This window comes from Emiliania huxleyi, assembly GCF_000372725.1.
Source record: "Emiliania huxleyi CCMP1516 chromosome Unknown EMIHUscaffold_153, whole genome shotgun sequence".
NCBI classification, from domain to species: domain Eukaryota; phylum Haptophyta; order Isochrysidales; family Noelaerhabdaceae; genus Emiliania; species Emiliania huxleyi.
Window position 1 is genome coordinate 117636 of NW_005201058.1, and position 12631 is coordinate 130266.

The window sequence follows — 12631 nt, forward strand, 5'->3', positions numbered from 1 at the left end:
TGGCGAGGACGATGGCTTCTAAGGAAGCCGTCGTCTGCGCCTTGTCTGTCGTGTGAATCGTGCGTGTGCGAGAGCCTTTTAACACACACACATACACACCGCCTTTTAACATTGAAGTCTAGCTCAAAAGAAAGAAACAAAGAGCCCCAAGGAGTCGGCACGGCAGTCCACTCGGCGCACGGCGCTCTCCACAGTCGGGTTTTCCCTCAAATTTTCTCGCTTGGCCGCCTTGGCCCGCCGGCAGGATGTTCGCCGTCGGCACCACCGTCGTGGCGCAGGACGCGCAGCAGTCGGACGGCTCCAGCACGTCGGGTCAAGAGGAGGACCGCCGCTGCCTCGCCCACCTCCGCGGCTGCTTTGCCCGGCGCTCCATCGAGCGCGTGCTGCTCGCCTCTCTGCCCGAGATCGAGGAGATGCCCCAACCGCTGATGCCGCTGGGCTGGGAGCAGCGGCTCGACGAGAAGAATGGCCGCATCTACTTTGTCGACCACACCACGTGCCGCACCACCTGGTCGGACCCGCGGCAGGAGCAGGCCATCCGCGCCCAGGCCGCGCTGCGCAGCTCGGCGGGCGACGAGTACGAGGAGGACGCGGACGACCTGGACGCGGAGGAGGCGTTGGCGGCGGCGGAGAGCCTGGCGGCCCTCTGCGTCGGCATCTCGCCAAACGCCGAGGACGGGCTGCAGCAGTGGCTCGACGTTCTCGAGCGGAGCGCCTTCTCGCTGGTCAAGAAGGTGGCGGGCGCGCGCTGGAATGCGGCGGACGCGCTGCAGTACCCGCGCTACATGCTGCTGCAGAAGGTGCACCACGCCGTGGTCCGCCGGCTCCTCGCGCCGCCGGTGGAGCTGCTCGTCGTCGAGCGGGTCTGGGCGCCGCGCAACCGGGCGGTGGCCGCGCAGCCGGGCGGCGCGGGATCGGCGCTCTCCAAGGACGTGGTGGCGGCGCTGGCCAAGCTGAGCGCCGCGGGGCTGACGGGGACGCACAAGTCGCGCATGTCCTTCAGCGCGCCAAAGATGAACCTGCGCAAGGCGCGCAAGCTGCTCGCCGAGCGCGTGCCGCCGCCAGAGCAACGGCTGCCCGCCGCTCCGCCGGGCCTGCCGGACGGCCTTCTGGAGCAGCTCATTGGGCTGCTGATCGAGCCGCCCGGGCTGGTGCAGGGCAAGCCGCCGAGCGAGGAGGTGGCCAGCATGTGGGCCATGGCCGCCGACTCGCTCCTCTCGCTCTGCGTGTTGAGCGGCTCGCTGCTCTCGCTGCTGCAGCTGCCGCGCGCGGTGCTTCGCTTCCCGCCCGGCCGGCTGCCCGCGATGCCGCTCGCCGTGCCGCTCTTCCAGCTGGAGCGGCGCTGCCTCCCGCTCGAGCACGCCGCGCTCTGGCCCGGCTTCGGCACGCTCCTCGCCGAGGCGGGCTGCCGCCGCTGGGCGGAGCCGCCGGGCGAGGCCGAGCTGGTCGCGGTCGAGGAGGCGGCCGCGACCGCGCTCGCCGCCGCCGCGTCGCTCGCGTCGCTCGTCTGGCAGCGCCTCGCCGAGCGCGAGGGCGTCCCGCTCCCGGCCGCGCAGGGCGACTCGCCGCTCGGGCTGTCTGCGGCGGAGGCGGCGGCGCGCAGCCTGGTCGAGCTGGGCGCGAACCGCAGCCTCGCCGGGCCTGGCGCGGGCCTGGGCGCGGACGCGGACGCGGCGGCCAGCCTGACGCCGCAGCAGGCGACCGAGATGTGGCAGCCGCTGGCGGTGGAGCTGCGGCGCGAGACGCTGGTGACGCTGGTGACGCTGCTGATCGCGCAGCTCGACGCGGCCGGCGCCGTCTACGCCAACCCCGTCTCGGGCGAGCTCGAGGCGCGGGCGCGCGACAAGCGGCAGTACGTGGGGATCCTGAGCACGCTGCGGCTGCTCACCGTCCACCTCCTCCTCTTCCACCGCTGCCGGATCGACGCGGCCGAGGTCCTCTCCCCCGCGACCGCGCCGCAGCAGGGCCGCGGCTCATTCGGGGGCGGCGCGGACGCCGAGCTGCGAAAGAGGCTGCTCGACCACCTCTTCGGGCTCGTGCTGGCGCCGGCGGCGGGCGAGCTGGCCGCGCTGCACGAGGCGCTGCAGGCGGAGGCCATCTGCGCGCTGACGGCGGGCCTGCGCGCGCTCTTCCCGAGGCAGAGCGTGCAGCTGGCCCTGCTTCACGCGTGCATCGCCAAGCAGCTCGCGCTGCGCAAGGCGGGGTCCGCGGCGGGCGCGCTCGAGCAGCTCATCGCCGCGCTGTGCATCCACCTCGGCGCCGAGAGCCTCGTCTCGCGGCTGGTCGTGCCCACCGAGAACGCGCCCGCGCCCGAGGTGGTGAGCGCGCTGCTGCCCGGCGCGCTCGACGCGCGGCCGCGCGCCTTCAGCGAGATCCAGGATAGCCTGCGGCGGTGGCTGCTCGCGCAGGTGGTGCGCGAGGCGGAGCAGGCGCTCCAGTCGGACCCGCCCGAGGGCGCCGCGCTCGAGCGGCGGTCGCCCTGCATGCAGCTGCTCGCCTCGCTGGTGCAAGAGCTGCTCGCGCGCGCGTCCCTGTGCGGCCACCACCGCGACGCGCCCAACGTCGCGCTCGTGCGCGTCGCCGAGGACCTGCTGCTCGGCGCCGACGAGATGCTGCGCAAGCGGCTCGCGCCGGCCGCGACCGAGGCCGAGCTCGCGCGGCGGCAGGCGCAGCTGTCGACGACCTTCGTGGGGAGCCTCGTGCCGTGGCTCATCGACTCGCTCGCCCTCTTCAGCGCCTTCGCCTTCGAGTACGCGCAGCGGCTGCTGCCGCTCGTGCTGCCGCTGCTCAACACGCTCAAGGCGGTGCTCGGCGCCGGCGCGCTCCCCTCCTTGGAGGAGGGGGGCGCGAGGCCGTCGCCGGAGCTGGCGCAGCAGACGACGCTGCAGTCGGCGCACCCGTACAAGCCCGACGTCGAGCAGGTGCGCCGAGGCAAGGAGCGGCGCAGCCTGGCGCAGGCGACCATCCACGCCGAGGAGGGCTCGTGGCCGGGCGCGACGCAGCTGCAGCTCCGCTTCGACGCGCAGTGCTGCACGCACGAGGGCGACTGGCTCACGCTCACCTTCTTCAAGGAGGGGCAGCCGGTCGAGGGGCGCACCCTCCGCTTCGGAGGGCCGTGGAGCAACTGGCCGAAGCAGCCCATCACGGTGCCGGCCGACTCGTTCCGCGCGGAGTTCGCCTTCTCGCCGCTCACCGCCACCACCGCGTGGGGCTACGGAGTCGCCGTGACCGCCTCCAAGCGCGACAAGGCGAACCTGCTCGCGATGCCGGTGCTGGCGCAGCTGCGCCTCAGCCTCGCCTACCTGGGGACAAAGTGCGCCAGCCTGCTCGTCGCCGCCGAGCCCGTGGTCGAGGAGGAGAAGGAGAACCGACACTGGCTCAAGTCGCCGCTGTTTGCGCGCGGCTTGCCGCTGCAGCTGCCTCCGACGCACTCGCTGATGCACCCCTTCTTTGGCATCAAGCCGGTGCAGCGCGAGGCGGCGACCAACACGAGCGCGATCCGCTTCCTCGAGGACCTCACCGCGCTCGGTGGCGGCGGCGCGACGGCGCTGCACCGCCACGTCGTCGACGCGACCCGCGAGCCGCAGGCCAAGGCCGAGGAGGAGACGACGCACGCCGCGAATGCCGAGAGGGCGCTGCTCGCCAGCCTGCTCTCGCACAACGGCCTCCTCCACGTCGCCCAGCGCGCCGCGAGGGAGGTGTGCGGGGGCAAGGCGCCGCAGCCGCCGCCGGCGTCGCCGCCCCCGTCGCCGCCCTCCGAGGAGGCGATGCCGCAGGAGGAGCTGGCCGACTTGCGCCGCTTCCTCGACCCGGAGGCGGACGGCGCGGCGGAGCGGCCTGCGTCCGCCTCCCTAGGCCCGCTCGATGCGCCGGGGATGGGGGAGGAGGAGCTCTCCTCGCTCGAGGCCTTCCTCGAGACGCAGCGGAGCGGCGCGTCCGACAGCGCGCGCTCGTCCGCGCGGCAGGACGGAGAGGCGGCCGCCGCCGCCGCCGCCGCCGCCGCCGGGGCGGGCGCGGCGGGCGCAGTCGGCGTCGGCGCCGTGTGGGACGCGGCGCTCCACTCGAAGAAGCTCTCACGCGAGGAGTGGGAGCGGCTGCGCGAGCAGTGGCGCCGCGCGCGCTCCCTCTTCAGCGAGCTGGCCGAGTCGCACGCCCGCACGCTCACCGAGGAGCAAAAGGAGGCGGACAAGGGGGAGGGGCTGGCGCGGCTGATGACCTTCGTCTTGCTCGTCGCCAAGCAGAACGCCTCGCAGGACGAGCGGGCCGCCGCGAGCGACGCGGCGGGCGAGATGCAGGACCTGAGCGGCTCGATGGGCTCCAACGTCCTCAAGCTCTTCTCCAACCTGACGCGGCGCGACGCGGCGCCCGACGCCGCCGCGGGCGCGCAGGGGCGGGCCCTCGAGGAGGAGATCCGCGTCTGGGTGGGCTCGCGCGTGGCGCCGGAGCCCCTGATCCAGTCGATGAAGCGGCAGCAGTGCCGCGCGTACAGGCGCACCTGCCGCCAACCGCCCAGCTGCGCCACGCCACCCGGCCCGCGCCGCTGAGCCGCACGCCCCCCCCCCCCCCACCCCACGCGCAGCCGTGCCGCCGGGTTCCGCGCGGTGTGCGAGCTGCTGCGGGTGGTCGACGACGCGCCGTCGCTGCAGAGCCGGCTCCTCTCCTCCCTCGAGGCCATCCTCCAGCCGTCCCAGGCCACGCGCTCCTCGCACATGAGGATCGCCGACCACTACTCGCGCGATTGCATCTGCGCCGGGCCGCACGCCAACGGCCGCCTCTCCCTCGCCTTCGCCGCGATGCTCGAGCAGCTGGTCCACCTGCTGGGGACGGCGGCCGTCGACCCGGCCGCGCCGAGCGAGCAGCAGCTGCGCTCGCTCAAGTGCCTGCTCCACATCGAGCTCCGCTGCGAGGACCTCCCCGTCCTCGAGGCGGTGCGGCTGCTGCCGCGGCTGCACGAGCTCGTGCAGCGCGTGCACACCGCCATCTGGGGCGAGGCGCCGCACGCGGCGGCGGCGGAGCAGTCGCGCCCGTCGATCCCGCGGGTGCCGTCGCAGGAGTCGGTCGGGAGCAGCCTCCGCGAGCCGGGCCCCGACAGCTTCGGCGCGCCGTCCGAGGGCGGGCTGCGCCACTCGCAGACCGTGCAGCTCCTCTTCCAGGTCTTTGTGAGCCGCCTCTTCGCCATCCAGCCCGCCGCCGCCGCCGCCAAGCACCCCTTTGGGCTGCAGCGAAAGCTGTCGGTGCCCGGCGTCGACCTCAGCAACACGCTCCGCAGCCCGCGCGGCGCGCCCGCCGGCGCCAGCACGCCGAGCCGCTGGCCGAGCTCGCTGGAGTCTGCCATGGTGGAGGCGCTCGCGCTCGACGTGCAGGCGTCGGCCAGCCGGATGGGCGGCGTGGCGAGCGAGGAGACGGCGACGGTCATCGGCGCGCACACGGCCGGCGAGACGTGGGTGGTGAGCGAGCGCTTCCTGCACTCTGCGCTCTCCCTCCTCTTCCAGCTGGTGGCGGTGCCGAGGACGGGGACGGCGGCCGCCTTTGCGGGCCGGGACAAGTGGCTCTCGGCGCTCTTCGACGCGCTGCACGTGGGCTCGCTCCGCTGCGCCCGCCTGGTGCTGCGCATCCTGCAGCACGTCCTGCCAAACACCTCCCCCGCCAAGCTGAGCGCCTCGGTGTACGAGGGGAGCTTCCGCCTCACGGGCGGGGGCGACGGCAGCCCCGACTTTGCCGACTTCCTCCTCATGATCATCGGCGACGCGCTCGCGGGGGAGCTCTCGCACGCCGACCCCGTCCTCACCTTCTCGCGCTCGCTCTGGCGCAACGCGCAGGTGAGCAGCGCCTTGGGCAGCGAGGCGGTCGCGCTCGCGCAGCTGCTCCTCCAGAGCGACGTCTGGAGCAAGAGCATCCAGGCCGCGCTGCACAGGGCGCTGCTCGACGTGCCGGGCGTGGTGGCCGCCCTCGCGGAGGAGGCGCGCGGGAGCAGCTCGCTCTCGGCCGGCGACCCCCTGCTGCCCTCGGCCGTCCGGGCGGTCGGCGCCTTCTGCGTGTCGGGAGGCAACTTGCGCTCGCTCTACATCGGCTGCCACGTGACCGTGATGCCGGAGCAGTCGGCGACGCGGGAGACGGTCGAGCACGGCATCCTCGTCAAGTGGGACGGCGCGGAGGACTCGGAGGTGTCGGTCCTGCTCGACTCGCAGGCGACCGACCTGCGGCTGCTCAAGTGTTCCGTCCTGAGGCTGCTGCCGATGGAGGAGGCGCCGCTGCCGCTGGCGAGCTTCACGCTGTCGCCCGACGTGATGTCGAGCTTCGAGATCTTCCTGCCCAAGCGCAAGTCGGGCGACGAGACGACCACGCAGCCGACGGCGCTGCAGGCCAACTTCCTCTTCGGCCTCCTGCAGACGCGCGCGCTCAAGGCCTTCCGCGGCCTGCTGCAGCACGCGCCGGCGATGCGGCGGGTGCTGCACAGCGGCCTCTTCCCGAGCATCATGGCGTCGGCGACCACGCCGGTGCCGCTCATCGGCGCCCACACCACCGAGGGGCTGCAGGGCCACGTGGCGCTGCTCGAGAACATGCACGTCGAGGCGGCCTCGGCGGCGCGCTTCGCAAAGGGCCACGCCCAGGCCGCGCACGCGCGCAGGACGCTCGCCAAGCAGGTGCGCCTCGAGCGCGCCTCGAGCATGGCGTCGGACGAGGAGAGCGAGCGCTCCGCCAAGGAGCCGAAGACGCCGGGCGGCCCGCTCCGCGCCACCATCTCGCAGCTCGAGGGCATGGGCTTCGAGTACACGCTCTGCCAAAAGGCGATCGGCATGTTCGGCCACGACACGGCCGCCGCCGCCGCGTGGCTCTCCGAGGACCGCACGCGCAAGGAGCAGGCGGGGCAGCTGATCCGCTCTCCGAGCTGGCAGCAGGCGGACGAGCTCGCGCAGCGCACGCAGCTCTTCTCCATCGCCGCGTGCAAAAAGGCGCTCGAGCACACCGCCGCCGCGGCCGCCCACGGCACGCTGGTGCACCTCGACGCCGCCGCCGCGTGGCTTGCGGAGCACGGCGCGGAGGCGGAGGCGGATGTCGAGGCGGAGGAGGCGGCCGCCGACGGGGCCGGCGCGGTGGCCAACCTCGGGCGCCGCCCGACCGAGGGCGTGGGTAGCGACGGGGTGGACACGGGCCGGCAGAGTGGCGCGTCCGCGTCGTCGCCGCGGGGCAGCTGCAACGGGGCCGACGTGTCGCTCTCGCAGCGGAGCAGCGAGGAGGGCGTCTCGCGCACGGTGAGCTTCACGCCGCAGGCGGAGAGCAGCTACCGGCTGCTCTCCCCCTCCACCGGCAGCCAGGAGGTGCTGCACGCGGACGCCGACAGCGGCGAGGGCAACATCGCCGACAGCTGGACGCTGCAGGACGAGTTCCAGAGCGCCACGCCGCCCGAGGCCCGCCCGTACAGCTCCGAGCTTTCCGAGGCGGCGCTCGCGCTGGCGCGCTCGGCGGCGCAGTTCTCCTTCAAGCGCGCGCGCTCGAGGCCGCACGTGCTGCAGCAGGCCCGCCCGCTCGAGCCGGCCGAGTGCCTCGCGGGCCGCCTCCTGCGGCCGGCGCCGCTCTCGGCCAACACCAACTGCGTGCTCGAGGGCGTCGACCGGAGCGCGGACGGCTCGCTGCGCCTCTACACGCGCAACGCCGAGACGGACGTGCTGCAGATCATCCTGCGCCGCATGGTCAGCTGCCAGCGCGCCGAGACGAGCCTCACGGCCTACCTGCCGGAGCTGGAGCACCTCGGCGCAAACTCGAGCGGGCTGAACGCCGTCTCGGGCGCGGCGCACACGATGCTCGCGATCCTGCTCGTGCGGCAGAGCGTGCTCTGCCTCCTCTCCGACATCCAGTGCCTCAAGGAGTCGGACGAGGACGCCACCTCCGCCTTCAGCCTCGAGCAGCTCGGCCGGCCGCGCGAGCTGCTCGACCTGCTCAAGCTCGCGTACCACTCGTCGGGCCACTCGTCGGTCGGCGGCGGCTCCGCCGGCTCGATCGCCTTCTCGCGGCTGTGGGGCATGATCGAGGGCCTGATGCGGGGCGGCCGCGACGCCGCTTTATTGCCCGGCCCTTTCAAGGCGCTGCCGCTGCTGCTGCGCGACGACGCGCTCGGCCACCTTCGCCGCGAGAAGAATGGCATCGCCACGCTGCAGTCGCCGCACCCGCTGGAGGGCACGCGCATGCAGAGCAAGCACCGGCTCTTCGTCGACGGCGCCTCGAGCCTGCTCCTCAAGCTCGACCGCCGCTCCGAGCTCAACGGCACCGCGCACATCCTCTTCAGCACCGACGAGGACGGCACCGAGCTCGTCGGCCGGTGGCCCTCGCCGGGCGTGCCGTGGAAGGACGTGCGCGTGGAGGGCGACACGGTCTGGTGCCACCTCAAGGGGGAGGTGCAGGGCGGCAGCCGGCCGAGGCGGCCGCTGTGGGGCTTCCGCGTGCGCGCGTGCGTCGCGGGCTGGCGCAGCCCCGAGGGCGAGACGCAGGTGCTCGAGACGCCGCTCGCGTTTGCGTGGCAGCTGCTCGAGCTGCTAAGCGAGCACCGGCCGCTCGAGCTGCTCACGCAGCACACGTACATCCGGCTCGTGCAGTACCTGCACGCGCGGTGCGCGCCGCACCTCACCAGCGCCGCCTCGGTGCTCCTCCGGCTGCTCAAGCTGCCGGCGAAGACGCTGTGCGACCTGGAGGGGCCCGACCCGCGGCTGAGCTGGCCGATGCAGCACATCACCGCGCTGGCGCTGCACGTCAACCAGTTCTTCGAGGCGCACCCGGGGCGGGCGATGCGGGTGCCGCTGCAGATCCAGCTCTACGCCGAGCTGGTGGCGCGCGCCGTCTCGCGCGGGCCCGAGGCGGGGCTCAAGCTGCCGCCGAGCGACTGGATGCAGTCCATGAGCGAGCTGAACTCGGCCTGCCGCTTCATGCTGCGCGACGAGGGCGCCGACACCATCTCGGACCTGCCCAACGTGTGGCTGCGCCAGCTCGAGGCGTCGGGGCTGGAGCTGATGCTGCTCAACGAGCCGTGGAGCCTCGCCAAGTACACCACGCTGCTGCGCTTCGCCACGCAAAAGATCGGCGGCCCCAAGGGCGAGCTCATCGACCTCTCGCCAAAGAGCCTGCCCGCCCCGACGGAGGACGACGGGCCGGTGATGGCGCAGTGCGACCAGGCGACGGTGCAGGTGCGCTTCGCGCTGCTCCAGCTCTTCAACCGCGTGCTCCTGCCCTGCTTTGGCGTCGCGTGGACGGGCGAGCCGCAGCTGGGGCACACGCTCGGTGCGGAGCTGTGCTCGCTGCGGCAGATCATCTTCACCGAGGTGAAGAACAGCGTGTGGGGCATCACGATGGACGCCACCATCCCCTTCCGCCGCCCGGCCGCCATCGCTGCCAACCCGCCCCCCACGGTGACGCTCAACCGGCGGCGCGCGCTCAAGGAGCGCGCGGACCGGCACGCAAAGACAAAACACTCGGTCTTTGTCCAGCTGCACAACCAGCTGCGCGCGGTGGAGCGCAAGGAGCTGATGCGGCGCGAGCGCGCCTTCAAGGTCAAGTTCGCGGGCGAGGCGGCCGACGACTACGGCGGCCCCTATCGCGAGGTCTTCACCGTCCTCGCCAGCGAGCTCGAGAACGAGGCGGTGCTGCCGCTGCTGCAGCTGAGCCCAAACGGCAAGCACAACCTGGGGTCGAACCGCGACCGCTTCATCCTCAACCCGGGCGCGAGCTCGGCGGAGAGCCTGCAGTACTTCGAGCTCGTCGGCATGATGTTTGCCTTTGCGCTCATGCAGAAGGAGACGGTGCTCACGCTGAGCCTCTGCTCAGTGGTCTGGAAGCAGCTTGTGCAGGAGCCGCTCGACACGCAGGACCTCGCCGGCTTCGACGAGTCGGTGATGAACTCGCTCGAGCAGATCGAGCACATCGACCGCGAGGGCGTCGACGAGGACCTCTTCTCCGACCTAATCTTCGAGGTCTTCACCACCCAGCTCAGCCACGGCGTCGAGGTCCCGATCTGCGAGGGCGGCGCCGACATCGACGTAACGTGGAGCAACCGCAAGCACTACTGCGAGCTGGTGCGCAAGGCGCGGCTGGGGGAGAGCCGGCAGCAGGCGCAGGCGGTGCTCAAGGGCATCAACTCGCTGCTGCCCTCCAACCTGCTGCCGCTCTTCACGCACCGCGAGATCGAGCTCATGGTCTGCGGCGCGCCCGACATCGACCTGAGCATCCTGCGGCAGCACACTCGGTACGGCGTCACGGTCGACCCCGACGACAGCCACATCCGCATCTTCTGGCAGGTGCTGAGCGAGTTCACCGCGCAGCAGCGCACGCTCTTCCTCAGCTTCATCTGGTCGCGCACGCGGCTGCCGGCGACCGAGGAGGACTGGGACGACCAGTGCATGAAGATCCACACGCTCGAGTGCACGAGCCCCGACCTCCACCTGCCCGTCTCGCACACCTGCTTCTTCAGCATGGAGTGGCCGCGCTACTCGAGCGTCGAGATCGCAAAGGAGAAGCTGCTCTACGCGATTGTCAACTGCGTCGACATCGACGCCGACAACACGGCCGAGGGCAGGTCCAACATGGCGATGGGGCGCGACGACGAGCTGTGACGCAGGGGCGTCGGACCTCCCCGCACACCATACACGCAGTGGTCGCTTGGTCCTTTGACACACGCGCTGTGGGCGCGGGACGTCGGTTCAGAGAGATCCGGCACCGCGGGCCCCGGCGGCGGCGGCCGTGCGCAGGGCGCGGTGGGTGGTGCCCGGACGCCGGAGAGAAGACTGAGCAGGTCCAGAGATACACACTACTCGCTCCGGCTCAGGTCGTGGGGCATAGCTCGGGTGTAAACGGGGTCTGGGGAGGAAGCCCCAGCGGCCCGCCGCAGGCGCCGCCGGAGGCTGGCCCGCCGCAGGCGCCGATTTTTTGGCGTTTTTTCTCAAAATTGAGGGATTTCTCATCTAAATTCTCATCCAAAATCGAGCTCGCTACGAGCTCTCTAACTGCACAGCATCTCCTCGTTGAGCCTAGCGGCGCCCGTATCGCCCACGCCCACATTCCTTTTTCTTGCCCTTGGCCCTTGCTGCACTCAGCCGCTCAACCTCCGCCAGTCTCTCCTTGCTCGTTGCTGGCGCTGCCGCCCCCAGTACTGCGATTGCAGCTCCTTGGCATGCCGCGCCGCCTCCATCTGCTGTGCTTCCCACGCTGCCGCTTCCTCTAAAGCAGCGCCGCCACTAAGCGGCGCAACCAAGTTCTCGCACTGTTTGCATGAGCATGTGTCCTGCTGGTGCGGCGCACAATCCGCGCGCGGCGAGTGAGAGTAGAAGACTGACAGCAGGAGCTGCAGGAGCTGCAGGAGCTGCGCAGATCGGATGGGTGGTGACGCCGTCGAGCGACGGCGCAAAGACCAATCACCACCGCTGAGAGCCGCGACACGAGGCTGCTGGCAGCTGCACCTGTGAGAGCCGCGACACGAGGCTGCTGGCAGCTGGCAGAGCGAATCGCGATTCCGGCGGCCGCCGTCAGCCCGCCGACACCGACGGCCTGTCTGAGGTCAAACTCCCACCGCACGTCGGACCAGTCGTGCGTCAGCCATGGCGACGAGACGTCTGTATGCAGACAGCCCGCCACCCGGGCGATAGAACATGCCAGCTGGGCTCTTCCAGGGCTCTCGTGGCCCGTGGCGCGTGCCCAGTGGAATAGGGCGGGCTGCGGCGGGCGCAATAACTATTCACAGCTAATGAAAACTATAAAAACTCGCGGCTTCATCAAAGTTTGAGGTGGCTTCGTCCTCAGCACCATCAAGACAGCTCTATTCACACCCTGTTTGGTTTGAAGCCACTCGGGGATGCCCGTTTACACCCAACCGACGAGTCGCTGGGCCCTCTGACCTGAGCCGGAGCCACTGGGTCTCTCGAGGGGAGAGTCTATCGAGATACGCTCTCGCTACTCTCTTGAACTTGATTGGAGCCCTTCCGTGGATTGAGCATTTCGACGATTTTGTGTGGAGTATATTGAAGGCTCTCTGTCTCTCGCCGCCCCAGTGCCGCAGCTCCGAGGCTATACGTGGCTGGGTTCACAGCAGTACTCTAGGAAAACGCAGTGAAACCACCCCGGGGCCAACCGTCTTCGGTTTCGTCGTCCATAGTGCACTATAACCCACGAAACCCGAATAAAAAAACGTGTATCCCCCTTCGAGTGTATCTCTTGTTGCTATGGAGCGTCCGGTTCAACACGCGCTTGCGCGCTCGCGTCTGCTGGCGCCCAGAGAACATGTTGCACCACGTGCTCCCGGCGGAGCCCAACTGCTTGCACTCGACAAGGCAGTCCATCCACTCGCGGCAGCTGAAGTCGAACTTCCACTCAATGCGGCTCGCGCCGGGTTGTGAGCTCGGCGAGCGAGGTAGGAGAGCGACCTCCAGTTGGCCCAAGCCGCACGCCACTGAGGCAGAGCGGCCGTGCGCGTACGACGCCGTACGCGCACGGCCACTCTGCACCGACCGCAGCGCTGCGTTGCGACCGCAGTGGCTCAGCTCAGCCAGGGCTCGCTCGAGCTCGGAGCCGCCGTCGGTCATGGGCAGCAACAAAGGTTTGACGCGTCGCTCGGTGCAGGAGGGCACTGCAGTGGAGGTGCAGCGGCCGTCCG

At 71.0% G+C, this 12631-nt stretch overlaps 2 protein-coding genes across 2 annotated transcripts; both read left to right on the top strand.

Moving 5' to 3' along the window:
• Nucleotides 1-6059: 6059 nt before the first annotated feature.
• EMIHUDRAFT_363726 (hypothetical protein) lies at nt 6060-6974 on the top strand (the record flags this gene model as incomplete). The annotated part of the gene is made up of 1 exon (XM_005786217.1): nt 6060-6974. A coding segment is annotated over exon 1 (790 nt), but the record flags the coding sequence as incomplete, so codon positions are not given.
• Nucleotides 6975-6995: 21 nt separating this feature from the next.
• Nucleotides 6996-12004, top strand: EMIHUDRAFT_441449 (ubiquitin protein ligase). Its single transcript, XM_005786218.1, has 2 exons — nt 6996-10796; nt 11892-12004. Exon 1 carries the CDS (start codon nt 7689-7691, stop codon nt 10596-10598), a length of 2910 nt encoding a protein of 969 aa, XP_005786275.1. The 5' UTR covers nt 6996-7688; the 3' UTR covers nt 10599-10796; nt 11892-12004.
• The last annotated feature ends 627 nt before the right edge of the window (nt 12005-12631 follow it).

Bases quoted from the DNA above. Each gene is read 5' to 3' on its own strand.
- EMIHUDRAFT_441449 (XM_005786218.1), top strand. From the start codon at position 7,689: ATGGTCAGCTGCCAGCGCGCCGAGACGAGCCTCACGGCCTACCTGCCG.